This window comes from Rhineura floridana, chromosome 15 (assembly GCF_030035675.1).
Source record: "Rhineura floridana isolate rRhiFlo1 chromosome 15, rRhiFlo1.hap2, whole genome shotgun sequence".
NCBI classification, from domain to species: Eukaryota; Metazoa; Chordata; class Lepidosauria; order Squamata; family Rhineuridae; genus Rhineura; species Rhineura floridana.
Window position 1 is genome coordinate 7,466,009 of NC_084494.1, and position 15,632 is coordinate 7,481,640.

The window sequence follows — 15,632 nt, forward strand, 5'->3', positions numbered from 1 at the left end:
GTAATTGTACTGATTACTTCGGAGGAAAAGTAAAGTAATCAGTTACTTTCAGAGCGATTGTAATTGTAATGGTAATTACTACTTTTTGGGTCCATGTAACTGTAACTGTAATTTATTACTTTTTAAAAGTAATCTTCCAAGCTCTGATTATTTGCTGATAGGGTCTCACTCTTGTCAGCAATCGTGCCACAGCATTCTGCACTAACTGTAGCCCCTGGGTCAGGTTGTGCTGCATGGGGATTTCTGTGACCTTGGCTGACTGGCTGCCAGGATTGTTTTAGTTTTGGTTTTTGGTTAGGAATCCTGACTGGCTGTGGGATGCTCAGTTTTCTGCCTTACTCATAGGAATTTTGTTGTGGTTGGTATGGTATTGCCTTAGGAAATCATCACAGTCTTTTGTTTTTGTTTTTCTATTTGCATTTCATTTACCTCTGACCTCACTCCTTTACATCCATAGAAGCAACCACAGTGGTTCCATGTGCTCAGCTCAACCCCTTAAACCCACTGTTGATGCACCTTGTTGGTTGCATGGTGGTTTGTTTCTTGCCCAATAGTGGTAAATGAGAATTCACATAATGGAAAGTATGGCTGCAATTGTTGTTGTTCCCAAGCTGCTGTCTGTGAAGGTAGAATCATGTGTGTTTTTTCTCTGTCAGTTATTACTCACTGGAATTGGGTTTATGGCAGCCCACATGGTAGACAGAAAAGGGTAGAGAATCTTCTTACTTTTATTCATTTCTCAAACTGCTTTCTGAAGTGAAGAGTCAAATCTGTAAAGATGTTTGGACCAGCCATGTTAAAAGGTACGGGGAGGGCATTCCAGGCAGGGGGTTGTCAACCCTGTCTTCATTTGTATATCTTTGCAAAGGATCCCTAGTCAAGTTTTACCAGCAGCACAATGCAAACCATATCTACTCAGAAGTAAGTCCTGTTGAGTTCTATGGGGCTTAGTATGTGTGTTCAGAATTGCAGCCTTCGGGGGCATCCATCTTTACTCCTGAGTGCTCGTATCTAACAGCTTCACAACACTAGGCTCCTTTCTTCCTACAATGGCCTTCTGGTAACTGGCCTGGCCTGAGGACGCTTAAACCCTTTTTGCCAGAATCAAGTAGGCTAGATTAAATGATCCCTACCCAGGCTCTATCTTTTCGATAAGATTTCCAGCTTAATTTCCAATCAGAGAAATGGTTTTGTTTGAATTGTATGCTCCAAGTATCTATGGTTGATGCTTAATGCATCATGTTTAATTACATCACTAGGGCCTGTCTCTGTGACATCACTAAGGCTCGCCCCTGTTACATCACTTGGGCCTGCCCCATGACACCACTGGCCCATCCCTGTGACATCACTACAACCTGCCTCAGTGACATCACTAGGGCTGCCCCTGAAATCTCAGGGTTTGGGATGCTTCTGATCTGGCAATCCTACTCTATAGGCCAAGTAAAATGTGCCCCAGGCAGCCCAGTAAGCACTCCAAAATTAGATACAAATTCAACTTACTTGAGTAATTACCAAGTAAGTACCTGCATCCTGACCCTCCTCTTGGGAGTTCAGGGCACCGTACCTAGGGCTTACCCCCGTGTATGTGGTTACATACATAAACCCTGTGAAGTGGGCTGGGCAGAGAGACTGACGGGCCCAAATCCACTCTTCATGGCTTAGTGGTGGGGATTTGAACCTGAGTCTTCCCAGTCCATTCATCACTACATTGCACTGGGCCATGTTCTTCACAGAGTGAAATAAGTTTACAGAGAACAGTTGGTGGGAGGATTAATTTCTGCTTCCCTTGCGAGTTTTCTTACATATGCATTCTTTCAAAGAGCTGCTACACGCACACACCATATATTTAAAACATACTTAAAATGCATGACTTTCCCTAAAGAATTCTGGGAACTACAATTTGTTGAGGGTGCTGGGAATTGTAGTTCACTGAGTGGTAAACTACCATTCCCAGGATTCTCTGGGCAAAGCCATGTGTTTTAAATGTATGCTGTGTATGCAGACACTGAGTATGGTGGGGAGGGTCCCTCCAAGGAGGTTCCCACCCAGGAACTTACCAGATCTTAACCTGCCCTGCACATCTTCAGAAACTCCTTTGATTGCCTTTCACTCAGGGGTAGGGAATATTTTTTCCATCTGAGGGCCACATCCACTCATGGACAACTTTTCAGGGGCCACAGGCTAGTGGTGGGTGGGGCCAGAGTTAAACGAGGATGGAGTAACAGATGTGACTCTAACCTTTGTATAATAGGCTATATTTCAGCTACACAAAAGACAGAGGTTTCTATACACAGAGAGAGAGACAGGGCCTGCTCTAAAGGGTGGCCAGGTGGGGCCCTGGCTGAGGGACCCTGAAGCTACAGGGGCCCCTGAGGCTACAGGGGCCGCTCCGCTCCCCTTCCACGATTCGCTTTAGGATTGCTACCGCAGATCGCAGAGTGGGAGCTTCAGAGTCCCCACCATTCCCTCGTTTAATCTACCTTTCTCGGCTGTGTTTTGCAGTTGTGCACACAGATCTACCCTTAACCAAGATGACGGCCGAGGTTTCCCTAAGGGTCTGAAGCCTCTGCCGCCATCTTGGTTGATGGCATGCATGCCCAGCCCAAAACACAGCCAAGAAAGGTAGGTTGAATGAGGGAATGGCGGGGGCTCCGAAGCTCCCGCTCTGCAATCCACGGCAGCAATCCTGCCGCGAATCACAGAAGGGGAGCGGAGATGCCTGGGGCCGGGTGATGCCCAAGGGCCCCAGCATGCCTGGGGCCAGCCCTGCACACAGACACACCAAATTTCTCCATCCAGGCAAGCAAAAGTCATTATCACAGTTCAAGCACACATTCCAACCTGGGAAAAACCCTAAAGGAGCAGAGATGTTACGGGCCATGGCCTGGGAGAGTCGCAAAGATTGGATAGATTGGCCTGGAGAGCCTCATTTGGCCTGAGGGCTGCGGGTTCCCGACCCCTGCTTTAGAGATGTCCCAGCCTGTAGCACAGCCTTAGATGCCATTGGAGCAATATCTTCAAGACCACTACATTCCCAAAGGCTTCTTTGCTAAAAAATGGGGCTCTACAGGGAACTATTATGTCCACTCCACTGTGGCTTTACTTGTGTTGTGACTGATCCATATTTCCTTTGTTCCCAGGGATTTCAAGGCCTGCCTGGTTTCCCGGGACCTCCTGTAAGTACTGGTTATCCCAAAGGGGTTTTCTGATTCTGGTGCATTAGGGACTTAGTGAGCTTTGTGTAGAGGCAGGAGGAGACATACAGACCTTCCCCCTCTTCTCCTCCCTAGGAATTTGGATGAGACGTTCTGGGTTGTCTCTGATAGAGCAGAATCCCAAATAAATCAGATTAAGGGGGAAGGACCTTTAGTCCCCTTTCAAGAAGGCAATCAAGATGTAAGAAAAACAAACAAAACCAGCCTTTGGTCTGATTATTACAGAGGGATTTTGCTGGGTTTTCAAGAGGCGATGGAAAGCTTACAGGAGGTGGTTGAGAGAGGGTCATCGTGGAGATCACAAATGTTTCAAATGGCGTGCAAGAAATGATCTGCAGGCTGCTTTCTTTGCCCCTTCTTATAAATACAGGAACTGAAGAGCTATATCAGGAGCATGTAGAAGGCTTTAAGCAAATGGGAGGTATCAGCTGCTTTTCAAAAGCAAAGTGCCAAGCAAAAGGCAGGGCTGTCTTTGTGTGCTGCAAATTCAGCACAACTGCCGAAAAAGCTCTGGAATGTAGCACTGCAATTCAGCTTCCCAAACATCTCAGTTTGTATATTCTTAAAAGCATGTTTCTAGTCCCTTACGGTTGCAAAGAGGCATGTGGGCAATGCGTATAGAAGTGTCAGAAGCCAGAGGGGTGGTTGGATAAGAGCATTTGGGGTAGGGGGTGCCCTGCATAGTCCCTGGCATCTTTCCCATTGTAAATTATGCATAATAAGGGAAATTATGCAAAGATGACTTATCTGTATAATTTATACATACTGCAGAATTCAGTTTTTAGTGTAAAGTTTTAATTCATTTTATTTCCTGTTTGGCACAGAGTAGCCACTCTGAACTGGCTGGAGCTTTGCTCTCAAATGAAACTCACATATAGGTTCTAAAGCCAAGTAGTATCGTGCTAGCTACTCAAAACAGTCTATTTGTTGCTGTGTGTTTTTTAGGGGCCCCCAGGCTTTCCAGGGAAAGCAGGATCACCTGGACCACCAGGGCCTTCAGCAGAAAAGGTGAGTAGGGGAAAGTGAAATACTCTTAAGGGTAGAGATGCACTTACTGTTGTGCTGGTTCCAGTGTGTCTCCACCTCTCTTTTCTCAAAATGGGGGCACATGACACTAGTCAAACTCCGCCCCATTTTTATCTTGAATCCTTGTCAGATTAGCTCCAGTGCAGTTTGTTTTTTTAAATTTAGCTTCAGGGACGTTTCACAACTGATTGGTAGCTTGACCCCTTCATCTTCCAGGTGTGGCCAATGGAAACACTTTGCTGCAGGCTCAATCAGAGACAGTGATTGGCCCAAAGCTTTGCTGTGGGCGGTCCTGAAAGGTCTGAAGGAAGCAGTGGGGGAGGTGTATCCAGCTGAAGGCAGAGTTCCTTCAAAACAGAGCCAAAAAACTCATTCTGGCTGCTTTTGAAGCAACTAGCGTGCCCGCAGCCCATGAAGGAAGGAGTGAGTCTCCCTTTGCCTGTTGGTGACATTGGGAGGGAATAGGGGAGGGGGAACTAGTCTAAGGATATCTGTGGGCTTCTAGTCCTTGAGAGTAGTGATGGGTAGTGAATTCTGAACTGGGGGAGTTTGGAATAAGAAGTAACCCAGGTCAGAATGAGCGAGCTCCAATTTGTGCTTGGGTTCAGTTTGCCTTCTTTTGGGGTTCTTGCCCATCTATCCTCTCTCTCTCACACACACACTCATTGCTGCTAGTCAGCTTCCTCCCTCCCTCCCCCCTTGCTGCCTCCTTCCCTTCTCTGCATTGAGCAGGGGGTTGGACGTGATGGCCTTGTGGCCCCTTCCAACTCTACTATTCCATGATTCTATGATGCTTCTCACAGACATAGTGACAGGTACCCCAGCAGGACCCGTCTTTCTCCTTCACTTCCTCCAATAGGACACATTGCCAACAGAAGCATCCCAGACACAGGCAGCTTTGGGTGTGGGGACAACCTCCTCAAATGATCACTGGAGAATTCCACCTCCCAAAACTTGCTGCTCCTGGCTGGGACAGTGTGTTGTTGCAATGTTATAGGAGCCCGAATGAAGGGAGGAAACTTGTTGGCAGTACCCCACTGACAGACAAATGTGGGAGAAGGAAAGGGGGGCAGGGGGGATCTAGGAGGTCTTCACAACAGTGGAGGTATTGTAGGATGGGTGGGGAGGAGGTGACTCAGCTCATCCATTCACTTTTTATAATCTTTCCTTGAAATCATTTGACAAGAATTGAGCCATTCCCCCTGCCCCAAAACACTAGGAAGTATCACCAAAAGCAAGTGGAAATTGGGGTGAGCTGAGAGGTTTTCATCCATCTCTACCTGAGTGTAATGTTCTTCCATTTGACAAGACAGCCTTTGTAGTTAAGGAGTGACCTGATGAACCATTTAGTTGTCTTGGTCAGCTGCAGGCTTCCCCTGTGGCCTTGGGCAAGTCACACGGTCACTGGAGTGTGTTTGTTGACAAAGCTCCGCTCAGGGGAAAGGGACCATATATAGAAAGAAGCCACTCCGACAGTACCAGTGATAACTCGAAGGAGAAGGTAGCTGTTTGAGTTGCTGTGGGGGAAAGATGGGTTGGGATGGAGAAAGACTTAGAAAGGCAGGAGTCTCCACTGCTCCCTGGCCTCTGCTGTCACCTGCTGCTCACTGCTGGGATAGCAACTGAAATGTTTCACTTGATTCCGTGGCGGCTGGTGGCTCCATTTCAGTGGAGCAGTGGAATCCGCTCTGGGTTTTAGCACAAAGTTTCAAGAAGCTGCCCTGGACAGTGACTTGAAACTTCAGACTAAAACCCAGAGCGGATTCCGCTGCTCCACTGAAAGGGAGCCACCAGTTGCACTGACTTGATTACTGGGTGGGGGGAAGGAAAGGGAGATTTTAAGGGAGGTGGGTTGGATCAAGGATTCAGATTCAAACAGCCATAGAGAGAATGGTTGTTTATACAGTAGGGCCCCACTTACCGGCACTTCGCATTCCGGCGTTCCGCTAATGCAGCGGCAGGAAATTCCCCTTTTTAAAGCCGATTTTGCGTCATTTTCGCGCGACGGCCCCATTATAGTCTATGGGTTCCGCTTTATGGCGATTTCCGCTTTACGGCAGGGGCCTGGTCCCTAACCCGCCGTATAAGCGGGGCCCTGCTGTAACCTCTTGCCCAGGCAAGAAACAGCTGCTGATGTATGAACTCAAGCAGGTCTTGTCTTCTGGCCATGTCTGGGCCCAGATGGGACATGTTAGTGGCAACTGTGGAGCATTTGCAACAATACAACCCCATATACCAGCTTTTGATAACCTGGTGCCCTCCAAATGTTTTGGACTACAACTCCCATCAGCCCGAGCCAGCACAGGCTGGGACTGATGGGAGTTGCAGACCAAAACATTTAGAGGGCACCAGGTTGGCCAAGGCTGCCTTTAGCACTCACCTGGTGTATCTGCTCTGACCAAAATTGTTTATTCCAACTGGTCAATATGTGGGTTCTGGTTTTGGACATGTTCCTCGAGCTATCTTGTTCCCTTTTTGTTTCTATATTTTTGTTGAATATTGTTTATATTGGATTATGTTGTTGTTGGACTGATTTATGTACGAGGTTTTACCTAAAGATTTCTGTAAAGAAAATATTTTTTAAAAAAAATTATACCAAAAAAATTGTTTATTCCTACTTGAATTCCCCAGGAAAAAAGATAGTTAACAGGAGGAGGGAAAAGAATTTACAGGTGCATCTCTGACTCCCACCCTTTCCAATTTTTTCTGTAACTGAGATCTTATTGGCAAATTCCCCCTTTATTGGTTTCTTCTCCGTGCATGGCAGCCAGTAGCAATATAGTCATTTAATGTGGTTTGTTGTTTTTGTTATAGGGTAGCGAGGGGATGCGTGGTTCTCCTGGCATGACTGGCCCACCGGGAACTCCAGGCCCCCCTGGGATACAAGTAAGTATGCTGGGATCTCGGTGATTTACAGAACCCTAATATGAAGATGAGAGAGAAGGGCTGGGTTAGCCCTGACTGTAAGTACTCTGCAGGAAAAAGACCCAATTGTACACTGGAGCCTCTCTTGTGGTGTAGTTATTTAGGTGATGCAAACCAAACCCCCTTAATTTACTTAAGCCCTTCAAAGAATCTCTGCAGCTCAGGACACAGTGTCTTCTCCCTTGTCATAAAACAAGGGAATGGTTTTAAGCCATGGAAGAATTTACAATATCTGTATGCAACTTGTAGTAGAGGAGCCTGTCATTTGCTAACTTTGTATAGGAAACTGGTGTGGTATAATGGCCACAGTGCCAGCCCTCCTACTAGGCAAAATGAGGTAGCCACCTCAAGCATCTGGTTTTACGTGCTGTGCAAGGGCAGCAAATTATTAGTTATTTAATTTATTATTATTATGCTTTACTACCCGGGAGGGAGAAGAAGCAATTTAGTGCTTTTTCTGTCTTAGCTGCCAAAATAAATTGGGTAGCCATGACTGCTATGCTTCTTGACGTGGAGAGAGGGGAGGGCAGAGAAGCATTTGCTGTTCTGTCTCGGGCACCAAAAGTCTTGGGCCAGCTCTGAATGGCCGCATGTATGAGGTGTGAGCCAAGGGCCGGGAAACCACAATGTCACCACAAGGTGGTTTTAGACAAGGCACTCAGGCCAGTGGGGACTTTCCCTCCATCAAAAAAGCAAATAATCAGCTTCAGAAAAGGGATTTTCCTCCTCCCTCCCCAAGTGAAGCTATTTGTATTTCAGCTCCCAGAAGGTATTCTCTTTGCAGCAACTGTGAGATAACCCACTTAATCCTGCCTCTCAGCATCTCTCCCTTGCTTCCTTTTGCTCTATCAGTCAGAGCTGCAAGGACTGGGCAGTCCTTTTCTGGGCAGTGGTGATGCCTCTGGGGCCACATGTACCTGTCAGTTGTGTGTGGGCTACATCAAGGAATCATGGTGTGCCTTTATAGATATGGCTCTGGATGATATCACTGCCCCTCATTTGCAAGAGGGAAGAGAGAGGGAGTAATGTTGCAATGGACCTCTCTCTTTCACTGGTGTGGAATGATGGATGCATCTAACAAGGAGGCTTAATTTTTTCTTTCATGACAAGTGAATATGCCCCAACATAGTAAGAATCTCTGTGCACTTAGATAATAGCTCAGCTCAGAGATCACAACAAACCATGGCTGGCACTAACCATAGTTTAGAACCCAAGCCATGGTTTGTTCTTCCAAACATTCAACTGGCAAACCATGTTTTAGTCCTGCTTGTCTGCTTTCATTTTCCATCCTCATTGCCATAGGTTGATAAGTTCACTCCTATCTCCATGGCACAGCAGTCTCTGAAGTTGGAGTGATAGCTTCAGAGCATGGTTTCCAATCCAGCTTGCAAGCCATTTACACACTGTACTTTGTCAACTCAGACATCATCCCAAAACATGCTTAAGCTTCCTTAGCCATCATTCAGTATGACATCTGAATTTAAACTGAGCCAATGTCTATGAAGCCAATTTGAACACTTATAATATAATATATAAATATAAGCTGTTGATCACACTATCTAGATTTTCTACAAGACAGTAACCTGAGTTTATTTCTAGGGCTCACCTGGCTTGGAAGGCCTAGATGGGAAGGACGGAAAGCCAGGGTCACGGGTAAGGATGCGAATCCCCTAGACCATAGTGAAGTCTTCACCCACAACTACTTTTGGAACGCCATCAATTATGTTATGCCCCACAATTCCTGGTGAGCCCAGCTTTGCCTGTAATCTGATGCCCATCAGCAAGAATAAGCTCGGGGCCTGTGCTTTGAAGTCGCGAGACCAATGAAGAAGTGATCAGCATGGCTTTCTGCTCTGTCCTTGACTCTGGCATCACTTCTAGGAAAGCTGCCTAAGTCTTTCTAGTGGGGCTGCTGGATGGAAGAGTGTTGGCTGCTTTCTTTACAGGATGTGTAATAATGTCACAGATAGCTTAAGTCTCCAGATTTGCACAGGCCTCTTGCCTTCAGGGGCACTAACGATTTGTTTCGTCTAGGGTGACCCAGGACCCGCAGGACCTCCAGGAAGGATGGGACCTCCTGTAAGTTGTAGATCATATTATTGGATGTAGGGAAAGCAGGGGAGCTCATCTCTCCCACTTGCCCCTTCAACACCGTTTGCTTTTCTCACTGGTATTGTCCTGCCCAGAGCGCGAGACACGAGATGGAGGCGAGGCTGGAATTAATTCTTGCTTTATTAGGGTAATGATTACATCAAAAGCAGTGCGCTTCATAGACTTGTCTATGCAACTCACTTCTGACTCTACCTGAGCTACCTAGGCATGCTCTGCAGCATGTGGAGTAAGCTGACTCAGCACCCCAGTTAGGGGGGCGCCGCCTTAAATAGGAAAGGTCTTTGCTCATAATCTCTGACTCCTCTGAGGTACCACCTTCTGACCGCCCCACTTCCTGCTTATTGCATCGTCTCATACATCTGACAGCACAGGCTCGCTCTGTGCCGACTCAACTTCAGGGGGCAGGGAGCAGGATGGCGGGGAAGCGTTTGAAGTGCCAGGCGGGGAATCCCGGGGGGTGGAATTGGTGCACGTGCAAGGTTGCTTCCCAACGGCTCTGTTGGAGCACTTGCAGATGAAGCAGGATCCGCGTCGATGGGAGGACTATCTGTGGGAACTGGCGGGCTGTCGACATCTCCCCCTCCCTCAACACCCTCAAAAGCCTCATCACTTCTCCCTGGTCTGTCTGGAGGAGCTGGGGCTCAACACCATCCCCCCCTCCATGCACTATTCCCCTCCACCCCCTGGGCTTGGGCTTGTTTGGGTAGGCATCGTGGAAGTCTCTCACCAAGTCTGGTGCATGGACGTCCTCGGCTGCTTCCGATGGATCATACCCCTTCCAGTGAATTAAATATTGAAGCCGACCCCTGTATTTCCACGAGTCCAATACCTGCTCCGTTTCATATTCTTCCTGCTCATCCACCGTGAGGGGAGGTAGCGGCTCCACCGGCTCTCTGTGGGGATCGGGGTGTGTGTTCTAACATCAGCAGGGAGTGATGGAACCACAGGGAGTGGTTTCAGGTGGAAGGCCACTGGGTTGATCTGAGTCTGCACTTCGAAGGGTTCCACCCTTCAGTCCTCTAACTTACAACAGTGTCCCTGCATTGGCAAGTAATGTGTAGACAGCCACACTCTGTCCCCCACTTGGATCGGAGGACCTTCTTGCCAATGCTGATTTGCAGCCTTCTTATAATCTTCCTTGGCCCGCTCTAACGGTTCTCTCAATAGATGCTGCATAGTCTGAAGCTCTTGTACGAAATCCTGCACCGCTGGGACAGATGGGCTGGCTCGGGGGGGCGCAAAAGCCCGAGGGTGATATCCCAGATTGGCAAAAAACGGGGTCTGTTGTGTTGTTGCATGTACGGCATTGTTGTAAGCAAACTCTGCTAGGGGCAAGAAGGATACCCAGTTATCCTGCTGATAGTTGACATAACAACACAGGTAGTGTTGTTAACCCTTTCTGTGGGAACTGGTGGGCTGTCGACATCTCCTCCTCCCTCAACGCTCTCGAAAGCCTCATCCTACTCCGACACTTCTCCCTTGTCTATCTGGGGGAGCTGGGGCTCAGCAGGTATTGACAAGGAAGTAACAGGAGGGACAGCTCCATTCCATTCAGCTGCAGATGCTATGCCTTTGCCAACTGCTTGATATGCAGACATTAGCAGGTGGTAATATTTATCTTCATTCTGTGCAAAGATTCACTGGTCGATCTCTGCTGGGCAAGTTGCTGTGGTTACAGGAGTTACTCTAGCAGAGCCTTTGCCATCCTGGTGCCCTCCAGATGCTTTGGACTACAACTCCCAACAAGCCCAGCCAGTGCAGGCTGGGGCTGCTGGGAGCTGTAGTGCAAAACTTCCTGAGGGTACCAGGCTGGCAAAGCCTGTTCTAGCACCTCCAGTTAAACTTCTCTCTTTCCTTTCTTCCCTCCCTCTAGGGATTCAAAGGGAAAACAGGTCATCCTGGTCTCCCAGGACAAAAGGTAAGCTTTGTCAGTGATTGCAATAATCATCAAGTGTGATATGTCCTTGTGAGGAGGGGGGAAAAACTGTCTGCAAAATGGGCATAATAATGAGTATGGAGACACCACAACTCCATACAGAAGTGCAAAAAAAAACCTTATAGAACATGGTTGTGGGTTAAGAATTCCTGAGAATTTTAGTTTTCATTTAAAAAGGAACAAAGCAAGTTTCTTGTCCTTGTGGTTGCACTGGTGGGTGCCAGAAGAATGGCTAAACAAGAATTCCTGTGCTCAAAGAGATAATGAGACCCCTGTGTCCCTTCTTAGCTCCCACCCCTGATGACTAGTAGAATAGGTCATAAAAATTGAAGCGGTGGAAACTGCAATATAAAGTGAAATATGCAGATGTACTTGATTTGCATAGTCTATGATGGGCATAAGATTCAAGTGTCCTTATTGCAGAATTTGGGTGACCTGATTTTTCTTAGCACAGAATACTGAAACATTGTTATGAAGGCATAGACTACAAAGCACTTTGGACAGTGGCATTAGTGCTGAGTGGTAGAGCTTCTTTGCATGTAGCAGATCACAGGTACAACCTACGACTTCTTTAGTTAAAAGATCTCAGGCAGCATGAATGGGAAAGGCCCCTCGCAGCCTGAGACCTTGGAAAATTGCTGCCAGTCAGAGAAGACAGTTTGGGGCTAGGTGGAACACTGGGCTGTTTAATACTTCAATCACACAGTTTAAAAGATGTTTAGACAAATTCATGGAGGATGGCTGCTGTCAGAGGCAGTATGCTGCTGAGTACTAGTTGCTGGAAATCACAGGCGGGGAGAGTGCTGCTGTGCTCTGGTCCTGTCTGTGGCCTTCCAATGGGGGCATCTGGTGGGCAAGTACAACAGCATGCTAGACTAGAGTGGCCTTTGGCCTGATCCAGCAGCCAGGCTGTTACGTTCTTTTGTCTCTTATGTCCAATTGCACTTGTGCATTGAGGGCCATGTGCAGCAATCACGGCAAGCCCATCCTTCTGTGAATATAGGTTGCCAGGGTCTCCTGAACCAGAATGTATCAGTGATGTTGTAGTCTTTTTGTGGGATATTCCATATAAACCTCATGAACCATGTCTACATTACTTCTCAGGGTGATTGTGGCATTCCAGGACCACCTGGGAATTCTGGCCGGGCTGGAGCTGAGGTGAGTTGCCAGGATACCACCAGAATTGGGTTGCTATTATAGAGCAGGAGCAAGAATCTTTTAGCTCCGTGGGCCAAATACTTATCAGGATTGGCCTTGTAGGCCAAATTTGACAGCTGGGCAGGGCCACTCAGCTGTCAATCACCTGATCATAATGGCATCAGGTTCAAGTCCTGAAGTCAGAAAGGGTTTGCATCAGAATCCCCTGCTAAAATTGAGGTTTTATCAGAGGATTCCATGCAAACTCCTTTCTGATTCAGCTGATGAGCAGGGGCTAAATTCTGCTTAGTTTGGCTGCTGGGAACGTGGGCAGCCAACACAGGATTTAACCTTGCCATCCTGCCCATTAGATGGCATCACAAGTGGACATGATTTGAGGAAAATGGCTTTATGGGCCACCTTGGACCCCTGGTGGGCCGAGATTGGTCCGTGAGCTGGAAGTTCCCCTCCCCTGTTACAGGGCAATATAAATTATTATATTATTATTATTATTATATATATTATATTATTATATAAATTATTATTATGTTATTATTTATTAAATTTATTAGTCGCCCATCTGGCTGGTTTACCAGCCACTCTAGGCGACGTACAACATAAAAACATATAATTCACATTAAAACCTTAAAATTCCAACAATAAGACTAAAACCTAACCTGCCCCAAAAGCCTGCCTGAAGAGCCAGGTTTTCAAGGTCCGGCGGAAGCTCATCATGGAGGGGGCATGGCAGATGTCATTTGGGAGGAAGTTCCACAGAGTGGGTGCCACGATTGAAAAAGCCCTCTTCCTAGTTCTCACCAGTGTAACTGGTGGGACGGAGAGAAGGTCTTTTGAGGCTGATCTTGTTGGGTGGCAACGTTGATGATGCTGGAGGCGCTCTTCCAGATAGACTGGGCCAAAACCGTGCAGGGTTTTAAAGGTCAAAACCAACACCTTGAATTGGGCCTGGAAAGCAACTGGTAACCAGTGCAACTCCTTCAGCACTGGAGTGATATGATCTCAGCCGCAGCTACCCTTAATCAGGCGAGCCGCTGCATCCTGTGCTCTTTTGTTCTGGATTACTAGAACTATGTTGTTACCCACGAAATCCAACCCACAGCTCTAATGCATAAATGACTCCTCTGCCTGGTGCAGCAGGAGCTATGAATGTATACAAAAGTCAGTTCTTGTGTCCTGTCTTCTGATCGCACTATAGTGTGACCAAGAAATGGAAGCCAAGGTAGGATTACGTGGTGAAGGGTGGGGCTATGCCGATAGGCACTTGCTCAATTAACAGTGGTTTGGATCATGTTTGTGGGACAAAGTAAGGAGGCTGGAAATGGCAAGATTGTTAAGGGGGCAAAACTAAAATATGCTTAAGTGCAGGCCTCTTATTTCTCCAATGCAAGCGAGTGACAGCCATTCCTCCAATAGGGGAAAAGCAGCTGGGGACATTGTTGCTATGGGCATGTTCATTGGCCAGCCTCTCACCTCCATCACCTTGTGCCATGCAGAGCATTCTGCAATGCAAACAAAAGCAGATGCGACATGGCTTACAAGAGTGAAAAAATCAGAGTCACTAGCCAATCTGACCTAGGTGTACAAATGTAAATGTGCTTAAAGCCTAATGAATGAGCTGTCTTAAGATGAGCCATTAGTCTCCACTAAATAGAGACACGTGTTCACTCTGATGTTTCATGTTGTTCGTCAGCTTTCTCTAACATCTTTGTTTCCTCCAGGGAGAGCCGGGCCCGATGGGACCTCTAGGCAGACCAGGTCCTCCTGGCCACGTTGTAAGTCAAAATATTTATTTTCAGCCTTTACATGGTTGGGTGGTTAAGGCATGCACAGAGCTGTGAGCTCAGGTGGGTCTGATTTGTGGATTTTTGTGAGACATTGTGCAAGAGACCATGCAGTTAGTTAATTTTTCAGTTTGGGTCCTTTCTTACTTTGCATGCTTCCAATTTTTATTTATTTATTTATTTTGCAATTCTTTTTAAAAATACAGCAGATCAACAATCTGCAGTTGTACTTTTTGCACAAACTGATGTGGAAAACAAAATCAAGTTCCACACCACAAGAATAATGGTCGCACTTAAGAACTCCTGTGAATACTCTAGTTGTAGATTTTGGCCTCAATGCAGGGAAAGTTAAGCATTGCTAAGTCCCATTGAAAATGCTGGGAGTTCAATTAGTTGGTGTACAAAGCCCTATACAGCTTGGGACCAGGATACCTAAAAGATCGTCTTACCTTTATGTACCCAGTTGATCATTACGCTCTGCAGGTGAGGGCCTCCTGCAGATACCATCTTATCAGCAGGTCCGTTCTGCACAACATAGGAAGTGCACCTTTAGTGTAGTGGCACTGACTCTGTGGAATTCCCTCCCCTTAAATATTAGGCACTGTGTGTTGTTTTTTCAGTGCCTACTGAAGACCTTCCTCTTTCAACAAGCTTTTTAAGTAGACACCTTTATCCCAGTCTGCATATGCATTGGAATTGTTTTTTAAGATTTTAAAAAGTTGGTTTTTTTGAAGGTTTTTTTTTAAGATTTCTTTAAAATATATATATTTTAGTGTTTTATTGCTTTTTGTTTGGCTCCCTTTTGTTTGGCCTCCACTTGGGAGGAACGGCAGGATATAAATTAAAATAAGTCGTAACTGGCTTGTTTAATTGATTTTTTCAGTGGGATTTAGCTGGATCAGGGCAGCTGAGATTTCTGCATGTCAAGCTTGATTATTGAGAGCTTTCTAGAATCCACATGCAAGTCTCACCTTGGCCGTGAGCTCACACTATGGCCTTGGCCAAGTCTCACCTCTGCTTCTCTCGTCTTTAAAATGGCAACAACATGGATAGACCTTACAGGGGAGGGCGAATGTAGAGGAGACTGTGAAGCTCTTTGCTAGCTTAGTGTTCTTTTAAGGGTGGTATAAATGCCCTTAGTGTAGAAATCCAAACATGGGCATGGTAGAATTACCCTTTAATCATGGAACAAACTCATTTAAACTTTCTGCACTGTTAGTAAGCTGGGCCCATAACTTGTTGGATGTTTGATATATATTGCAGTGGAGCGTACAATAGCTAGTCTGTTAAGACTGGTAGCTGAAAGAATAAAGAAACTTAAGGTTTATTACTACAAAGAAATAAAGTCGTTCATGCTGTTGCAGCTGTTGTGGAGCCATGAGGCTTGCACTCCCAGGCACTATCTGACTAACTAGAAAAGAAGAGAAGGGAGGAAGACAAGCTGAGGAAAAAACATGCAAGTCATTTAAAGAGGGAATC

At 46.5% G+C, this 15,632-nt stretch overlaps 1 protein-coding gene across 8 annotated transcripts in view; it reads left to right on the forward strand.

The window, feature by feature from the left end:
• The window catches only part of COL16A1 (collagen type XVI alpha 1 chain), a 222,831-nt gene that overhangs the window by 192,553 nt on the left and 14,646 nt on the right, over nucleotides 1-15,632 (forward strand). For all 8 annotated transcript variants that reach the window (XM_061597039.1, XM_061597036.1, XM_061597040.1 and 5 more), the window contains 8 exons: nucleotides 3,141-3,176; nucleotides 4,161-4,223; nucleotides 7,056-7,127; nucleotides 8,766-8,819; nucleotides 9,201-9,245; nucleotides 11,152-11,196; nucleotides 12,319-12,372; nucleotides 14,091-14,144. In XM_061597039.1, the coding sequence (XP_061453023.1) occupies nucleotides 3,141-3,176; nucleotides 4,161-4,223; nucleotides 7,056-7,127; nucleotides 8,766-8,819; nucleotides 9,201-9,245; nucleotides 11,152-11,196; nucleotides 12,319-12,372; nucleotides 14,091-14,144 (423 nt within the window). The remainder of the gene's footprint in view (nucleotides 1-3,140; nucleotides 3,177-4,160; nucleotides 4,224-7,055; nucleotides 7,128-8,765; nucleotides 8,820-9,200; nucleotides 9,246-11,151; nucleotides 11,197-12,318; nucleotides 12,373-14,090; nucleotides 14,145-15,632) is intronic.